The sequence below is a fragment of the Pelodiscus sinensis genome, chromosome 2 (genome assembly GCF_049634645.1).
Source record: "Pelodiscus sinensis isolate JC-2024 chromosome 2, ASM4963464v1, whole genome shotgun sequence".
Classification (NCBI taxonomy): domain Eukaryota; kingdom Metazoa; phylum Chordata; order Testudines; family Trionychidae; genus Pelodiscus; species Pelodiscus sinensis.
Window position 1 is genome coordinate 15,771,258 of NC_134712.1, and position 19,566 is coordinate 15,790,823.

General features: G+C 43.1%; 1 protein-coding gene across 5 annotated transcripts in view; it reads left to right on the top strand.

Annotated features, from left to right (window-relative positions):
* ASAP1 (ArfGAP with SH3 domain, ankyrin repeat and PH domain 1) overlaps positions 1–19,566 on the top strand; it is a 306,096-nt gene that overhangs the window by 241,399 nt on the left and 45,131 nt on the right. For all 5 annotated transcript variants that reach the window (XM_075920136.1, XM_075920137.1, XM_014573856.3 and 2 more), the window contains 6 exons: positions 5,524–5,615; positions 6,624–6,810; positions 9,038–9,123; positions 15,617–15,732; positions 16,014–16,081; positions 17,744–17,851. In XM_075920136.1, the coding sequence (XP_075776251.1) occupies positions 5,524–5,615; positions 6,624–6,810; positions 9,038–9,123; positions 15,617–15,732; positions 16,014–16,081; positions 17,744–17,851 (657 nt within the window). The remainder of the gene's footprint in view (positions 1–5,523; positions 5,616–6,623; positions 6,811–9,037; positions 9,124–15,616; positions 15,733–16,013; positions 16,082–17,743; positions 17,852–19,566) is intronic.

Below are 19,566 nucleotides of genomic sequence, written 5' to 3' on the forward strand. Positions count from 1 at the left end.
TTAGATGAAACTATAATTTGTGAACTGAATTCGGGAGAAAACAAATCTGAAGTTTGACGTGTTTCAAACAAAATATGTTTTGCCTAGAGATGTATGCTTTGATGTTTTGCATAGAAAACCATGAAAAGTTTTTAGGGGGAGGAGACATGTAAAATTATTAGGATTTAAGCAGAAGATAATGCTGAAGTTCTCCAAATGGTGGTCTCTGTGTGTATTCCACTCAAGTTGTACAAGCACGCTAGATGCCTGGAACCAGGAGATTTTTCATAAGCTGTGTCCGTTGATCCACACATGCACCCTCTGTTCCCTGTTCTCTGAACTGAATGCATAATGGTTGGTGCTGACCAGTTACCTTTCCAGTTTGTTTTTACCACCGTTAGAGAGGTTGCATCTTAGACAAATGTCCAGAGATTGGCTGATGTTCCTGCTTCAAATTTCATTTTTTATAAATAGTTTACCAATCTCTAGCTTTAGTTGTTAGTGTTTAACTATATAATGTTAGTAGGAATTTAGAGTACCTCCCCCCCCATCCCGGACTACCCCTCATTTGCGGTACTTAGTATGTCTGAGATCCCCAATTTCAAGTCTGTGTGGCCCTGGGTCTTTCTGGTTAGTAACTTCCACACTTGGTATGGGCTTGTCTCGTCAGTGCTGAGATTCAAGAGTGATCTGAAATTACCAGCTGTTGAAGGATCATGTCCAGTTTCAGAACTGGTGAGGGAAAGAGGGTAGCCACTCACACCATTAGTACTATCTCACAACAAGAAGATGGACTCAGCAGTACCTGCTCTCACTGCCCTGGTTTAAATCAACAGCACTGGCTCTGCCAAGAGGTACAAGTCTCTCCTGTTCCCTTTCCTCAAGGACTGGATGCACTGTGTGTAATGGCCTGGCTGAATATTCTGATCTGGGATCCCCAATCCTTTCAGAGCTGGTAATAACCAGAGAGGTTCTCACACTGCTGGCACCTGTGATCTGCTGGGCTGTTAGGGTTTCTGAGATTCGTATCTGAGACCTTGTGGGAACAGAGGACCAGACAGAGTCACCTCAGAGGGAAGAACCCCAGCCCAGTGAGGAGCACTATGAGCATGAGGAGCAACTTGAACCAGAGGACCTATTCTCCTTAGCAGCATTTTTGTTTTCATCTCCTGATGAGGCTGCTGTACCTGCTTCACTGTCAACTTCTGATGACTATAAGTAATTCCAAGATCTCCTGAGGAGAATTGCAGCTGCATTCCACATTTCCCTGGAAAAAGTTCAGGATACTACTAAGTTGCTAGATATCCTCCAGAGTGCAGATCCTAGCAAGATGGCATTTACAATCAATGAGGCCGTATCAGAGCTGGCCAAACAGGTCTGGCACAACCCAGTCATTTGTAATCCCCACTCTGAAAGGAATGGAGAAGAAATACTTTATACCTTCTAAGAGGATGGAAAACTTACCTTAGTGTCTCACGCCAAACTCTTTAGTGCTATAGGCCATCATTGAGTATAACAGACTGCACCAATCTAAGTCTGCTGCCTCCAACAAAAATATAAAACAACAGACCTCTTCAGATGAAAAAGTTTCACATTGGCTAGCCTACATTTTAACCTACCAGGCCATTCAATTGTGGATTTTAAATTAGCCATTCTTCTACAGAGGAATTTCACCACCATATTTCTGAGAGAATGCAGAACTGAAATTCATTTACAAATTTGACAGTTACCCTGGGCTTCAATTAGGGATGTTAAATTTAGATAAATTGGGTAATCAAATAATCAATGCAATTTGCATCGAATATTCAATTAGTCAATAAGGGCACCTCCCAACTTAAGTGTAGCAACAGCCTTGAAGTGGCTGTTGCTACACTTGAAAGGCAAAAGCGCTTTGGGGAGCACAGGGCCAGAGGGGGACTCAAGCAGTCCCCCACTAGGCCTGTGCTCTCCACGGTGTTTCAAAGCTGCAACGCCACATGGAGCCTGGAATCAGCAGTGGAGTCCCCAGTTGACCCCAGGCTCCACGTGGCACTGCTTTTTGAAATGTCACATGCAATCCAGGGCCAGCTGGACTCCCCAGCTGGCCCTGGGCTGTTTGCAGCATTTCAAAGTAGCAAACCCTGGTCTCCATGCTGCACTGCCTCTTTGAAACACAGTGTGTAGACCCCAGCTGGCGTTGGGCTGCATATGGCATTCAAAGTGGCAGTGCTGCATGGAGACCAGGGTCTGGCCCCGGGCTCCACATGGCGCTGCCACTTTGAAGCATCCTCTCCTCTCCCCCCCCCCCCCCCCCCCTTGTTGCCTCTTTCTGATAGATGTGACAAGAATGGGGAAAGTGACTAGTGGACTGGTGTGTCGACTATCCGATAAGCAAATGGATATCTAACTAGTCATTCACATCCCTAGCTTGAATAAAGACATTAACTGGGTAACGCACACAAAGCCAATTTCCTCTGTCATTGACATCTTCATTTTCACATAAAAAATTATGAATGGGATACATCCAGCCCACTTAATTAGCGCGTGCGTGCGTGTGTGTGTGTGAGACACTACAACTGGAAGGGACCTCAAGAGGTTATAGAGTCCAGTCCCCTGCCCTCACAGCAGGACACAGTACCATTTAGCCCATCCCTGATAGATATCTATCTAACCTGCTCTTAAATTTCTCCAGAGATGGAGATTCCACAACCTCCGTAGGCAACTTATTCTAATGTTTAACCACCTTGACAGTTAGGAAGTTTTTCCTAATGTCCAACCTAAAACTCCTTAGCTGCAGTTTAAGCCCGTTGCTTCATGTCCTCTCCTCAGAGGCCAAGGAAAACAATTTTTCTCCCTCCTCCTTGTGACACCTTTCTAGATAACTGCAATCATGTCTCCTCTCAGTCTTCTTTCCAAACTAAACAAGACCAATTCTTTCAGTCTTCCTTCATAAGTCATGTTCTCTAGACTATTAATCATTCCTGTTGCTCTTCTCTGGACCACCTCCAATTTCTCCACATCTTTTTTGAAATGCGGTGCCCAGAACTGGACACAATACTCCAATTGAGGCCTAATCAGTGCAGAGTGGAGCGGAAGAATCACTTCTCGTGTCTTGCTCACAGCACTCCTGTTAATGTATCCCAGAGTCACGTTTGCTTTTTTTTGCAACAGTGTCACATTGTTGGCTCATATTTAGCTTGTGGTCCACTATGACCCCTAGATCCTTTTCTGTGGAACTCCTTCCTAGACAGTCGTTTCCCATTCTGTATGTGTGAAAATCTTGAATTCTTTTATTTCTACTCCAACTCATCGAATGAAGTGGGTCTTACTCACGAAAGCTCATGATCCTATATATTTTTGTTAGTCTCTAAGGTGCCATAGGACTACTTGTTTTTAAAGTTGCAGACCAACATGCCTACCCCTCTGAGACAATGTAAGAGTAGGTTAGACAAACAGCTGTCAGGTATGGTCTCGATGGTGTTTGGTTCTGCCATGAGTGCAGGGTACTGGACTTGATGTCCTCCTGAGGTCCCTTCCAGTCCTATAACTCTATATGAATCTATAACTTTGCATTGCAAATTATAAGAGTTTTTTTGAGTAAACAAATGCCTACCCTAGACTGCATTTCCAAGTCATGATTGATGAGGGGCTGGTGATAGCTAAATTTTTCCTTCAAGCTGCAGTAGGTGAAGCAGACACCACTTCTCACTTCATCGAGACTTCTTTTTGTCAAAAGACAAGTTTCATGGCTGCAGTCTTCTGGGTTTTCAAAGAAAGTTCAAGCAACTTTGGAAGATTTTTCCCTTTGAGGGCAACAACCTGTTCAGTGACCAAATGGATGAGACATTGCATATCTGCTGTTTCTGAGGACTGCAACTTCTGCTCCCTCGTATATGCACCCCAGCTCTTCAGAGAAAATACTGCACACCATCACTGTATAAACTGTGTCCCAGCTTTCAGTTCTTTTACTACAAAAGGCCCTATGAACTTTCCAGGAAGTACCAAGGTGTAGTGCAGCAGACGGAATGTCTCTGTCATTTTCTGAGCAGCCATAGGCTCTTGCTAAGAAGTCTTCTGACGGTACCCTTGATAGACACAAACCAATCCTCCTGGCACTCACACTGCATTCATTAGCCACCTGGTCCATTTCTCCCAGCATGGTATCCTATCATGTTATGTGAATGTGTCCCAGAAATTGTCTTTAACAGATATCTTATGGAACTTCTCTCCATTCTTACCAGAAATCATTCCTGACAATCTCTTTTCAGGGACACGTCTCATGGGAGGATATTCAGACAAGAGGTACACTTCCTGCTCCAGCTGGAACTATAGAACTTGCCCTCCCTTAGCGTACTGTCAGGGTTTTTTGTTCTAGATCTTTCCTCATCCCCAGAAAGAAGAGAGGCTGGAGACCCATTCTGGATATCAAACAACTGAATGTTTTCATCCACAGTTAAGGGTTCAAAATGGTCATCTTGGCTTCTCTAATCTCCTCTTTGAAGAAAGATGACTGGTTTGCAGTTCTCAATTTAAAGGACTCCTATTTCCACACACATATTTGTCCAGCACACAGGAGGTTCCTGCACTTTATAGTTGTCCTAAACTTTTATCAGTATGGAGTACTTCCTTATGTTTCTCAGCCATCCTGAGGCTTTTCATAAAGGTACTGTTCTGCAGATTTCCTCATGCCCTCCTCCTCAATAAGGGCTGCTTATGAGCCATCTCAAGTGGAATACACATAGTGACCATCACTCAAAGAAGAAATTCTGCTTACTTACCTTATAGTAACTGGAGTTCTTCAAGATGTGGGCCCTATATGTATTCGACTATCCTGCCTCTTTCTTCTCTTCTTTGGATTCTTTTCTAAGGCGATTCTCAGTAGAGAAGGAATTGAAGAGGTGTTCAGTCTACGCCACCTCATATGCCCTTCATTTGGAGCACAAGGACACACAGGGTGCAGATGTGGACCAATGAACACTGCTAATGAAAAAATCTTCCTGTTTCAGGCACATGGACTATACATGCACCTAGCGTGGAGTACACATAGAGTTCACACTCCAATTACTATAAGGTAAGTAAGAATATTTTTCAATGCGTTAAATCTATGTCTATGCATGGAGCTGGGGATGTGATTGCCCTCTTGAATAGGTATAATTGCACTAGTTCTAATTGAGCTAGTGTGCTAAAAATAGGGGTATGGCCATGGTAGCATGACAAGTGGCAGAATGTGCTAGCCCAAGTTCATACCTACAGGGTCCAGACAAGTTTGTACTTGACATGGCTATCCAGTGTAGCCACTGTCAGCTACCATTTATGCTATATTTAGCATGTTAGCTTGATCAGAGCTAACACAAGGACATCTCTCGAGATGAGAATTGCTCATCTAGTTCCAAATGTTGATATAACTTTAGTTTAACTTTGATATGCATTCATTTTGCGTTTCATTGTTTGTACTGTCCTCTGCTGATATGAAAAATGCACTGTATTTTTTTTTTAAAAAGTCTTGTTTGAAAATTTGAGACCAATAGCAAATTATGAAAACATATGCTTTTGTTTTTGCTACAGCTGGCCAAGAATGTAGGAAATAATAGTTTTAATGATATAATGGAAGGAAGTTTACCCAGTCCTTCGCCCAAACCCACTCCATCAAGTGATATGTAAGTACTGAACATGAACACTTCCCCAGGGTTCAGTTGTAATGGAGTATGTGTGTGGAGATAGGTTTTCCATAGTGAACTATGTTAAGCTATAATCAAGTCAGAGAAGTTAAAGAAGATGTAATTCATATGTGTATGTATATCTGACTATCATAAATTTGCAGTAATCCTGCACTAATAACATAAAACTGAATTTACAACAAGTATTTCCAAGGCAATTGACATGTACTGTAAACAGAGAATTATGACTTCACTGCATAAACAAGGAGAAGAAGGGTTGAGAAGAAAGCCCTTTTTCAAATGTAACATCGTTCATAACAGTAAAGGGAAACCAAAATTAAATATCCAATTACCGATGTTTATAAAAATGTCTTCTTTTTCAAGATTACTCCAGTGTACTTTTAAGAGCAAATGTACAGAGAAATGATGACTAGAGTAGGCATCTGGTATTCCATAATGAGAAATTTAGCAGCCTAGAATGGCAGGTGGAATGAATTTTTTTCCGACCTCAGGCAACCTTTTCTTTTGATTTTCAGTTTTGAAGATTCAGAGGAGAATTTTCAGATTAAAATACATGTAAGATACATCAACATGTTCAACTGTTCTTCTTAACTTGTTTGCACTATTAATCATTAATGTCTGCTTTCCAGATCTTTTGATTCTTAGTGCAAGAAAAATTATAAAGGACATATTATGAAAATTGTCTTCTGCATCTTCAGTTTTAAATTAAATTAATTTCCCAAAATTAAAGGATGTAACTCCTTTATTATTGAAAAGGAGGCATACTGTAGGACACTATTTTACTTCATTTTGGACCTCTTTTTTGCAAATAGTATGCCATATGCACAGCGATTAAATTATTAGATATAAACAGGGATTATCAAATCTTTATTTCTGTATAGTCAATCCTTACTTCTTAGTTTCAGATTAAGCAAGCAGAAATTAACAGTTCATTTGAGATCCACTTTGCTTATAATTCTAAGATAAATTCTGCTCTTTTTCCTATAGGACAGCTCGTAAAGAATATATCACTGCTAAGTATGTAGATCATAGATTTTCTAGAAAGACTTGTGCATCTGCAGCAGCTAAACTGAATGAACTACTTGACGCTGTCAAATCCAGGGATTTACTTGCACTAATTCAAGTCTATGCAGAGGGAGTAGAGCTAATGGAGCCACTGTTAGAGCCTGGACAGGTAAACTTAACTTACTCAATATTGTTTATCTGATAAGAACATGATATTTGGAAGCCATCAGTTAAAATAGTTACTTAATGTATAAGTTCATGGATGAATGATGTTTTATTGGAATCGGATGAAAAACATCTAATCTGATCTGAGCTGATCTGTCTTAGCCTCCTGCTTGTGCATTTACTCTTGATTCTCCTGTACAATTTAAATGATTTTGTGAATGTGCTCAAAGAATAGTCTAGTATATTTTTAAAGTCTGAAAAAGGTAAAGAATGTGGGTGGTCAGATCTGAGTGTTATATGGTGCATCCATGTTTCTCCCTAATGAGTTTTTTATGTCATTCCCATTTTGGAGTCCCTCCAACAAGTCACCTTTCTCCACATCAGATACAAACTTCTAATCCTTATCTTCAAGGCTGTACATAATTCATCTTCTTCTGATGTGCCCATTTTTTTATCAGATTGTGTCATGTTGTAAACGTGCCTCTATTCTGACAACAGCGGGTTAAACACCTTCTTTGCTGCTCTCTAAACACTGAATATCCTCCCTGTATCTATTCATAAAGGCATTAATCTGTTCTCCTTCAGGTCACTTCTCAAAAATTACTTCCTCTGTGGTATGCACAATACTAGGCTTAATAATAATGGCTTAACAGATAGCTGGCACATACCCATCAAAATCTTTATTTTATGTATATTTAAAAAAAATTGAAGCCTGTAACTTGTGCATATAGCTAATAGTTATGCTCAGAGAGCAGTCTAATACATTATGGGAGACTAGTTAGTTGGTGCCCTTGTTTACATTCTAAGCGCAGCAGCACTATATCCTATAAAAATGACACAAAATTGTTCGAACTTATATTCCTTTTAAAGTAGCTAAGAAATGCCATGTGGTGGCACCATATATATAGTAGCCAAATGTCTGTGACTCTGTAATGCTGAAATGCTGGCTGTTCCCTCTGGGTGATGCTGTTGCCTCCCGCCGTGGCACTCGGCTAACTTCTGCACCACTCAGCCGGGCCGCCGCATGGGAGCAAGCGGTGCAAGCAGCTGTTTGGGGTCTGTGCTCCCCATGCAGCACCTGGGTGCTACATGGGGAGCGTGGGGCTCAAACAGCCGCTTGCTCCCATGCGGTGGCCCGGCTGAGTGGTGCAGAAGTCAGCCGAGCACCACGGCAGGAGGCGAAGGGGGACGGGGCGGTGACATACACACCGGGGGGGGGCGGGGCCTGGATGAGCATGCATCCCTGACGGAGACAGAGGAGAGCAGAGAGAGTGAGAGGCAGGCGGGGGAGAAGAGAAAGAGAGAGACGGAGAGAGAGGCAGTAGGAGGAGGGGGGAGAGAGAGAGAGAGAGAGAGACTGGAGGCTCAGGAGAGAAGAACGACGTGGAGGAGAGACCTGAAAATCCCATTTTATGATGGGCTAATTGGCTAGTTAATACATAACAGTCATAGAGGGTATGTCTAGACTACATAGCTCCCTCAACGGAGCCATGTAAACTAGTTTACCTGGCACAGGCAAAGAAGCGGGGATTTAAATAATCCCTGCTTCATTAAAATAAACATGGCCACCGCACTGTGCTGATGATCAGCTGATCCGGGACAGCACGGCAGTCTAGATGCGGATCTGTTGGCTGGGGAAGCTTTTGCTGACCAATCCCTTATGTCTCTTTGCCTGTGCTGGGTAAACTAGTTTACATGGCTCCGTTGACGGAGCCATGTAGTCTAGACATACCCACGGTGTCTAAGAAATGCCATGAGGTGGCATTAATACATACGTCATACAGTGTATGTTATACACTATGAAAAAGTAATTCTGTTTTCTTAAGTGCTAATCACGATACATAATTTCTATTAATATTGTTTTCTTAAATAGGAAAATAGCTGATTTTTTTAGAAATCCTGAACACACAGCTTCTATGAAATTCAATGAGAGTTGTGTTCTCAGTTCCTTTGAAAATCAGAATGCTTTGACTGAGACATCTACATTTATGTACTTATATTTGAAAAATTTGGCTTATACTATTGTCTCTCCATTATCAATCATAATCTGATCACCAATACTACAATTGTTGTGCATAGAGATTTACAAGCATATGGTAAGGAGGCTGTACCAGGAGATTCTTACAGTCTAAGTGAATTGAAGTATACTTAAGTAAGGGATTAATTATGATAATCTTTACAGAAAAGAGAATCAAAAGGTGTTGAACTTGTAACTTTTTTCATGTATTTAGGAGCCAGGGGAAACAGCACTTCATTTAGCAGTCCGGACTGCTGACCAAACCTCTCTTCATCTGGTTGACTTCCTTGTACAAAACTGGTATGGATTATTCACTTGTTAACCAGAATAACTTTAATGACAAATGTGCTCATCTAACGAAGTGGGTTTTGCTCACGAAAGCTCATGATACTATATATTATTTTTTGTTAGAGTATGTCTACACTGCATTCCTCTTTCGAGAGAGGAATGCAAATACAGCTGAGTGAAATTGCAAATGAAGCGCGGATTTGACCTTTCCACGCTTCAGTTGCTTAATCGTGTCCAGGCGCTGTTTTGAAATACCCTATTTCGAAAAAAGAAACACTGTCTAGATGTGGTTATTTTGAAAGAAAACACTTCTTTCAAATTTACCTTTATTCCTTATAAAATGAGATTTAAGAGTAATTTCGAAAGAAGGGTTTTCTTTTGCAATAACCTCGTCTAGATAGTGTTGCTTTTTTTCGAAATAGGATATTTTGAAATAGCGCCTGGACGCGATTATACAAATGAAGCACAGGAAATTCAAATACGCGCTTCATTTGCAATTTCGCTTAGCTGCATTTGCATTCCTCTCTCGAAAGGAATACCCTTAGTGTCTAAGGTGCCAGAGGACTACTTGTTTTTAAAGTCACGAACTAACATGGCTACCCTTTTGAGACTTTTTAATGACAAATGTAGCGATTCAGAATAATTCAAATTGCTTTGCATGGAATTTGTATTAATTTGTATTGCTTTGCATGGAATTTGTATTACATTTATTATATGTTTGTTCCATATGAATTACTAACTTGAGTTGACCTTTGTGTTGTAAAGCAATAAAAATGGGAAAAAAAATAACATTAGTACATTAACTACGTAGGAAGAGATACTATATGATAGAATAGAGGGAGGGGACGAGAAAACACTAATGCAAATAGATAATGTGGACAAGAGATGGCAAGAAAGCTTCCAAAATTAGGGATAGAATAATTCAAGGAAAGCAAGACAGTGAAAACAAATAGATAATGTGGAAAAGAGATGGCAAGAAAGATTCTAAAATTAGGGATAGAATAATTCAAGGAAAGCAAGACAGTGAAAACAATGGTATAGACATTTTTTCTTTCAGAAAATGGGACATAAAAGAATAAAAGTAAGCTACGAAAAGATAACCATTTTAATAAATAGTATGTTTATAACTGTGGAGAATGCAGTACAGTAGAACCTCAGAGTTACAAATAGTCCGAGAATTGAGATTGTTAATAATGCTGAAATGTTCGTCACTCTGAACAAAATGCTCTGGATTTTCTTTCAAATGTTTGCACCTGACCATTTCAAAGTTACAGCTTTGAAACTTTACAATGCAAAAGAAAAAAGCTGCTTTTATCCATTTAAATTTAAATGAAACAGCACAGAAACAGTTTCATTACCTGTCAAATCTTCTTTAAAAACTTTCCCTTGATGTTTTAGTGGTTTACATTTGACACAGTACTGTATTGTGCAGTATTTGCTTTTTTTTAAATCTCTGCAGCTTGATTGCATACTTCCTGTTTCAAAGAGATGTACGGTTGACCAGTCGGTTTGTTACTCTAGTGTTTGACACTGAGGTTCTACTGTAGATGGTGTAGCAGTGTTAAATAGCAAGTTCTCAACCTATCAATTGGTTGTTGAGATATTTTATGGTGTAGAGAGAATGTGACGACATGGTGAAGGAAAACAGTGAAAATGCAAGCTCTAATGGAAATAAAATCAATTCATACACAATGCAGCATGATTATTTTTCATATGAGATTTCACAGTGTGTGCAATGAGCTGACTAAATAGATCCTATGTCACTTTTAATGATTTCCTGTTCAGTGAAGAAAATAGAATTGCTGCTTTCATGTCAAATTGTGGTTTTAGCTCAGTAGCAGTAATTAAGGGCTAGAACAGGGGTGGGCAATAAAATAATGGCAGCTGACAGGGTTAGTCCCTGGCAGGCCACCATTGCTGTGTTCACCTGTGCCTCTGCAGATATCAGAGGATAGCAGCTCTGGGTGGCTGCGAATCACTGTTCGCAGCCAATGCAAGTGTCATGAAATGTCGCGGACAGGGACACTGCTTCCTGCCACTCACATTGGCCATGAATGGCGATTTGCAGCCAACCAGAATGGAGATCCTCCGATACTTGTGGAGCGCAGGTAAACATATAGATGAGGGCCTGCCAGGGACTAACCCAGTGAACTGGATCTGTCCACCCCTGGGGTAGAAAATGATCCCTAGGCTCATCACAGCCTATTTTCTTCTAACACGGCTGATATTTCCTCTTAACCTTCAGATTACAGTCTGAATTATACTTGTTTTCCCTTGCCCTTTCCAGTATGTAGCTACTCCACACTTTATATAGTCTGTATAAGAGAAAAAGTTTAGTAGTGAGGCTAAAGCACTGAACTTGGAGTCAGAAATGGATTTCATTTCTAGATCTCTCATTGACTTACGTGTCTCTGATCATGTCACTCAATCTTTCTGACCCTCCACTTCTCTCATCTGTCAAATGGAATAAATATTACTTGCATACTTTTGCTGAAGTGTTATAAGAATGAATTAATTAATGTTTGAAAGCCCTTTGAGACCATCAATTGGAAAATGTTTTGAAAGTGCAAATTATCATTACAGGCTTTTGCACATAGTTTACTCCATGATTACTTATAGTTATTCTGTTTAGTTAATAAGTCTTCAAGGTCTTACCTTCACTTGATGAGCTTTTATGTCAATGTTTCTATCTACATGGTCAAATTTCTTTTGGACAGTTGTCACTCTCTTTATGCCTTGCTAAACTCAAAATGTGAGTGCACTTCTCCAACAAAAAAATTCATGCACTGATTCTTCAGTATACAGGCAGTCCCCGACTTACGCGGATCCGACTTATGTCGGATCCGCAGTTACGAACGGGGCTGCCCCAGAGTACACGGACTGCGGGACCTCGCGGTCCTGCCGCCCGTGTACTCTGGGGCTTTCTCTGCGTCTCCCTGGTCTGCAGACCAGGAAGACGCAGAGCAAAGCCGTGGAGGGGCTCGGGCAGCGGGGCAGCCCCGCTGCTGGCTTCCCCGAGGCTTTGCAAAGCCGAGGGGGCAGGGGCTCGGGCAGCGGGGCACCCCAGGCGCGCCTGGGCTGCTCCGCTGCCGGCTTCCCCGAGGCTTTTAAAAGCCGCGGGGGAAGCCGGCAGCGGGACAGCCCAGACGCCCCGCGGCTGTCCCGCTGCCGGCATCCTCAGAGGCTTTGCTCCCCGTCTCCCTGGTCTGCTGGTCTCCAGCAGACCAGGGAGACGGGGAGCAAAGCCGCGGAGGACCCAGGCAGCGGGACCGCGGTGCGTCTCGGTCCGCCGCCTGTGTCTTCCTGGTCTGCTGGGGTGGGAGGGGCGCAGCTAGTACGCCCGCCCCCCCCCCCCAAGCAGACTAGGCTTTTCTCCGGACGCCTGTGGCAGAGCAGCTGGGGTGCTGCCGGTTGGTCCCGCAGCGCCGCTCTGGGCGCTACTGGTCCAACCCAGCAGCACCCCAGCTGCTCTGGTCCTGATTCAGCCGCTGCTGGTCAGTTTCAGCAGCGGCTGAATCAGGACGCCTGGGGCAGAGCAGATGGGGTGCTGCTGGGTTGGTCCAGTAGTGCCGAGGAGCGGCGCTACTGGAGCAACCCAGCAGCACCCCAGCTGCTCTGCCCCAGGCATCCTGATTTAGCCGCTGCTGAAACTGACCAGCACTGACTACAGGAAGCCCGAGGCAGAGTTGCTCTGCCCCGGGCTTCCTGGAATCAGCTGCTGATCAGTTTCAGCAGCAGCTGACTTGGGGACGCTTGGGGTTCTTAAGTTGATTCTGTATGTAAGTCAGAACTGGCGGTCAGTTTCAGCAGCGGCTGAATCTGGACGCCAGTTCCGACTTACATACAGATTCAACTTAAGAACAAACCTACAGTCCCTACAGTCCCGGGGACTGCCTGTAAATAACACTGTTCAGCCACCATATATATTTGCCTTTTAATTGTATATAATTTTCTGAGTACAAGTTTACACTAGAGCTCTACATCAACATAGCTGCATCAATGCAGCTGCACCACCATAGCACGTCTGGTGAAGATGTGCTATGCCAATGGCAGATGGCTCTCCCATTGGCATAATTACTCCATCTCAGTGAAAAGCAGAAGCTATGTTGGTGGTGAAGTGTCTCCTGGTGATATACTGCCGGTGTGCACAGCATGAAACTTGTGCCACTTGGAGGTGGGAGTGTTCACACCTCTGAGCAACATAAATTAAATCAACTTTAGTAGGGTAGAGCTGTCCTGAGAGTGTTTTTTTGAGTTTTCATAGACAAACACATTAAAACAAAACTCAAACTTCCAGAAATGGTAGAGGGTCATGCTAGGGACACAGTATCGGTGATACTCGTTCATGTCCCTGGTTTCAGGCAAGAGCTTCCAGCAAAAGAAGAGAAGGAGAGTCTTAAAGTCATTGGTGACTCCTGCTTACTCTTCCTGCTACCTCTCAGTCACTTGAGGGTAGGAATTGGTTTTCTTACCCCTTCCAATAAGGAAGTTGGAAGCATTTCTGCTGCTTTCATGTCCAAATTATATCGTGAGTCCACTTTCCCTGATTGTCTGCACCTTTTGGGTGTTATTGCAGTTCTGTTCATTCCAATATGTGATATTGACTCCACTAAAAGTGGCATGCTACCATGAAGCTGAACACTCTCAAATAAAAATATGTAAGAAGATCATAGGAAAAGAGGGACATATTTCCAACCTTGTCTTAAAACAAGATTTCCATTTTGGGCAAGATGCAAGGTGACACAGAACTGTAATTGAATGTCAAAAATGTAATAGAAAGCTCAAAGAAAAATAAATTATGATTTTTCAACCTAAATTAAATCTAACAATATGAATAGGGCCTCACAGTCCCTTTTGTCAATTTCAAGGTCAGGCGTTTTAAAATTTTATGTTGTCAGATGTTTGCATATGAAATTTTGTGGTGGTGTAACCCTGGAGATCCTGACCCAAAAGGACATTGGGGGGCAGAAGAGTGTCACAGGAGTATTGTAGGGCAATCAGGCAGTCATTGGATTACCACACTTACTTCTGCCCTGCTGTCTTCAGAGCTGAGCAGCCTGAGAGGGAGGCTACTGGCTGGGTGCCAGCTCTAACACCAGCAACAGTGGATTAAGTGAGGGTATGCGGGGGGGGGGGGTGATTACCATATATACATTTTTCCCAGCAGTCTCCTACCCCAGGGTCTGCAGTTCCTTTCTGCATTGGTGGGAAGTGACATCTGGAGCTGTTGAACTTCCTGCAGCTTGGGGAGGTTCTGGAGGTGGGTTTGTTCTACCCTGGGAGCGGTCTCTGCAGGCTAAGAGGAAGTCTTATCCTCATGCCCAGCTAGGACTAATAGCTAGAGCCCTGCATAGCATAGGAGCCTGTAGCTGTGGACCAGATTTCACAGTCCATGATGTATTTTTTTCACAGATGTGAATTTGGTAGGGCCCTAAATATAAAGAACTTGTTAAGGTACAGGTTAGACTTCTCTCAACTGAGACTCCCTGGTCCGGCAGCCCACAGCTGTTGCTGAACCAGAGAGACCCGGTGGAGAGCCAGGGACAGGAGCACTATGGGGGCTGGGAACCCAACCTGAATGGCTGCAGGGTGGCCAGTGGCTGGGATCCCTGATGTGGGAGTCCAGCTGAGCCAGTAGCAGGGCAGCCAGAACGTCAGCGGGCTTTAGCAGGACTGCAGCCAGCTGCAGTGGGGCAGGAGCCCCAGCAGCGGGACCATGGAAGGCCTCTGTAGGGCTGGCAGGGTCGGGAGCCCTAGTGGTTGAGCAGCAGTCTGCCATGAGGAGTGGGAGTGGGGCAGGAGTCCCAGTGACATGATTGTGGGCTGGCGGGGCCAGGAGCATGGGCAGCAGGGTAGTGGTTTGCTGCGGTGAAGCTGAAAGCACCAGCGGCAGGACTGTGGGCTGCCATATTAGGGCACCAAGTCTGCTCTCCCATGGGGCGCCCACTAGCAAGCCAGAACAGGAGTGGAGCCAGACTGGGGGGCCGGTGGCAGTGGGACAGAAATGACCTCCTCTGGTCCAGTAAAATCCCTCCTTTGGGACCACTCAGGTCCCAAGGGTACCGGATCAGAGAGGTCCAACCTGTACAAAGTTAGATTTGATATTTTAGCATGATTGAGAAAAAGAGTAGGGTTTCATGACCACTCTTGATGGCAAATAAATAGGAACTTGAGGTACCTGTATAAGAGGCAAAGCACATGCCTTAGGCTATGGAATGTTGGCTTCGAGAAAGGTATATGCATACCTTATAATTCTCAGCTACTGTTTAAGAAAAGGCTCCAGAGCCTACAATATGTTTTATTGAAAGCAATGCAGCCGCAGAAGAATTGCTGTTAACCTAAAAAGGGAAGTTACAGTACTTATTAAACTACACTTTTTCTTTGCAGAAGTTATGCATGTTATCATATATGTAATCCATAATAAATTCAATATATAGATGGCAAATTTGGGGCTGAACAGGCATATGATTTTTTTCTTCTCTTTTTCTTTACTTTCACTGTTTAGTGGAAACCTGGATAAACAAACTGCATTGGGGAATACAGTTCTGCACTACTGTAGTATATATAATAAACCTGAATGTTTGAAATTGCTTTTGAGAAGCAAGCCAACTATTGATACAGGTAAGCTCAATATTATATGTGATACTTGAAATGTTTGCTCCTATATTATGAGTTTAACCATTTTTATTTTTATACCAGTGTGTAAAAACTCATTTACCAAGTAAAAATGAAAATGTTAAGCACATTATGACCCAAATGCCCTCCTAACAAGACTGAGAGCGGGATTCAGCTAGGAAATAGGCTTTAACTGATTTTTTTCAATATTTTATTTGAAAGAATTACAAGTTAATGTGTGGTTCCAGAGAGATTTTACAGCATAATCTTTTTACTTTATTTTATAGTAAACCAAGCTGGAGAAACAGCTCTGGATATAGCAAAGAGAGTGAAAGCTTCCCATTGTGAAGAGCTGGTAAGAAAGAGTCTTTTTTAAGCACACAACATTTCAAAACACTGGCAGAATTAAGATAAATGAGAAATAATTCCAATGTTTATGCAGGAGTCTCACTCCTGAATTTCAGGTCTCCATGTTGGAAACTTCCTTGCTTTTAAGGTTTTTGTTTGGTTTTTGGTGTCCTATGGGTCTTCTGTAGCTTGGTTTGGAAGTTCTGCCTTACTTGGGTATGCTTCAAACTCAGAATATTCTAGATAGTTTCTGGTCCCTGAAGATGTTTCTTCCAACAAGAAATGCTTTGGAGATTTTAACCAGCACAGCTACAGCTCTTACTTTTATAGATCCAGTTTAGTAGCTGTGCATCTTTTTCTCTTCTGGCCTCTTCCCCAGTCTTAGACATTTTGGCTACCCTTCACTGTACTCACAGAACACATGTTCTCCTTGTTGACCTTTCTGCCAGGACCCCAAATCTGGCCAATAAAATGATGGTGGACATGCCAGGTCTGGGTCTCCCCTAAGATTTGCTCCCAGGAGCACAGAACATATTTGTTGAAGCAGCAATTAGATAGCTCCATCTTAAGAAATCCTGAAAAGAGAAATGGAAACAACTCAATAAATATTGAGCTCTTAAAGAACAAAGAAATGAACAGGCAGTGCGTGAAAGTAAGGATAACTAGCACACAATGTTGGTTACAGAAATAAGCTGGAGTGGGGTGTAGTGAGGGAACACAAGGTTAAAACTCTTAGGCATCTCCTGTAGAGGCGCTCCTTTGCTAAATGCAGTCATAGAATTTACCTACATGTTCAGGAGCACCTAAGGGAAACTCTGATTGGACAAGGCCATTGAGTAGACCTCCAGGTATCTTAGAGGGCCAGAAATGTTACAGTGTGGGGAATTTCCCAATGGACCAGAAACCAATAATGAGAATTCTGCAAGGTGACATTTTTGGACAAGTGGAGTAATGTGTAAATTTTTTTCTTTTTGCTTTTTAAGGAAACTGGCTGGAGTGTTTCTAGCCTCTAAGAATATGTCTGTACTGATACTAAAACCCTCTACCAGCTGACTCAAACTTTTGGGGTTGGGGCTAAGGGGATGGTTAATTGCAATGTAGACTCAGTGTTTATGTCTACACTGGCCCCTTTTTCGAAAGGGGCATGCTAATTTTAAACTTCGGAATAGGGAAATCCGCGGGGGATTTAAATATCCCCCGCGGGATTTAAATAAAGATGTCCGCCGCTTTTTTCCGGCTTGGGGAAAAGCCGGAAAAAAGCATCTAGACTGGCCCGATCCTCCGGAATAAAGCCCTATTCCGGAGGATCTCTTATTCCTACTTCAAAGTAGGAATAAGAGATCCTCCGGAATAGGGCTTTATTCCGGAGGATCGGGCCAGTCTAGACGCTTTTTTCCGGCTTTTCCCCAAGCCGGAAAAAAGCGGCGGACATCTTTATTTAAATCCCGCGGGGGATATTTAAATCCCCCGCGGATTTCCCTATTCCGAAGTTTAAAATTAGCATGCCCCTTTCGAAAAAGGGGCCAGTGTAGATGTAGCCAGTGTGTTTTGCCATTTGTTCATGCTCTTCAATAGTTAAAAAAACCTCTTAATGCACCCTTTTAGAACTAGGAAGCAGATATTGGTGAAACAATAATCATTTTGATACTATTGCATTTTTGCTTTTCAGCTTTCCCAGGCTAAGGCAGGGAAGCTAAATCCACATGTACATGTAGAATATGAATGGAACCTTCGACAGGAAGAAATTGATGAAAGTGATGATGATTTAGATGACAAGGTAAAAGTGAATTTTGAATGGTTGACATCAGTTTCCAAGAGGTTCTCAAAGTTGGCTAGTTTTGTGGAAATGTGAGAAAATATTTTCAGTGTAAATTTAATATGAAGTTCAATAATTGCTGACATCTTTATCCTGTCCCAGTTTTTCAAGTGATTGCATTTATCCATTCCACTGTAGATGTGTGCATGCCTCATGCACAATTGTTGGAAAGCTATTTCCCTCAACAGTACCCATCAAGTATTGTTGCTGTGCACCACTGCATGCCATGTAAGAAGGTGGAGCTACCTTCAATCCTCCTCAGTTCCTTCTTGCCACCAGTAACAGTTCTTCAGCGAGTGGTGTCCCTGTGGGTGCTCCACTCAGGTCTCGGAGCGTGCCTACACCGGGTATCAGAGTTTTTGCTAGCAGTGCCCCTCACGCTGCGCCTGCGCACACTGCAGCCTCCCCCCCCCCCCCCCCCCGGAGGCCGTGGAGCATGCACACAGTGCGAGTCCCGTCTGTTCCTTTTCTACCCAAAGTCCCTGTAGACTCTAAGCAGAGGGGAGGACAGGAGGATAGTGGAGCACCCACAGGGGCACACATATCAAAGAACTATCGTTATTGCACAGGGTGAGTAACTTCTTCTCGTAGTGTTCCTTCCTCACTCTTTGTATATAATTGAGTCATAGAACACTAGAACTGGAAGGGTCCTCGAAGTCATCAAATCCAGTCCCCTGCTTTCACGGCAGAACCAAGCATCTTTTAGATCATTTCTAAAAGATGTCTGTCCAACCTGTTCTTAAATATCTCCAGTGATGGAGATATTCCACAACCTCCCTAGGCAACTTATTCCAGTTTTTAACCACCCTGACAGGAAGTTTTTCCTAATGTCCAGCCTAAATCTCCCTTGCAGCAGTTTAAGCCCATTGCTTCTTGTCCTAGCATCAGGTATGAAGGAGAATAATTTTACTCCCTTCTCCTTGTTAACACCCTCTTAGGTACTTGAAAACTGCTATCATGTCCCCGCTCAGTCTTTCTTTTCCAAATTAAACAAACCCAGTTCTTTCAGTCTTCCTTCTTAGGTCATGTTTTTTAGATCTTAAATCATTTTTGTTGCTCTGCTCTGGACTCTTTCCAATTTCTCCACATCTTTCTTGAAATGTGGTGCCCAAAACTGGACACAATATTCCAACTGAGGCCTAATCAGTGCAGAGTAGAGTGGAAGAATGACTTCTCGTGTCTTGCTCACAACACACCTGTTAATGCATCCCAAAATGATGATTGCTTTTTTTGCAACAGTGTCATACTATTGACTCATACTTAACTTGTGGTCCACTATGACCCCTAGATCCCTTTCTGCAGTACTCCTTCCTAGACAGTTGCTTCCCATTCTGTATGTGTGAAACTGATTGTTCCTTCCTAAGTGGAGTACAGTAGACTTCCGATAATCCAGCACCTTTAAGACCTAGGTGGTGCCAGATTATCGGATATGCCAGAGTATCGGGAGGTACTCCGGCGGGGGCTGACAGGTCTGCCGGGACCTGCACTGCGTCCGGGGGTGGGTGGAGAACGGCGCGGTGAGGGACGAACCCTTCGCCATTTTGCAGGAAGGCAGGGGAATCCTTTTGCAGGAAGGCAGCCACTGCCAAGAGTTTCCGGGAGGGGAGTGGGCTCGCCACCCCCCCCAGACTGCAGTAGTGTAGTTACTGCCGAGCAGGGGGGTGAGAGGCGGTGCT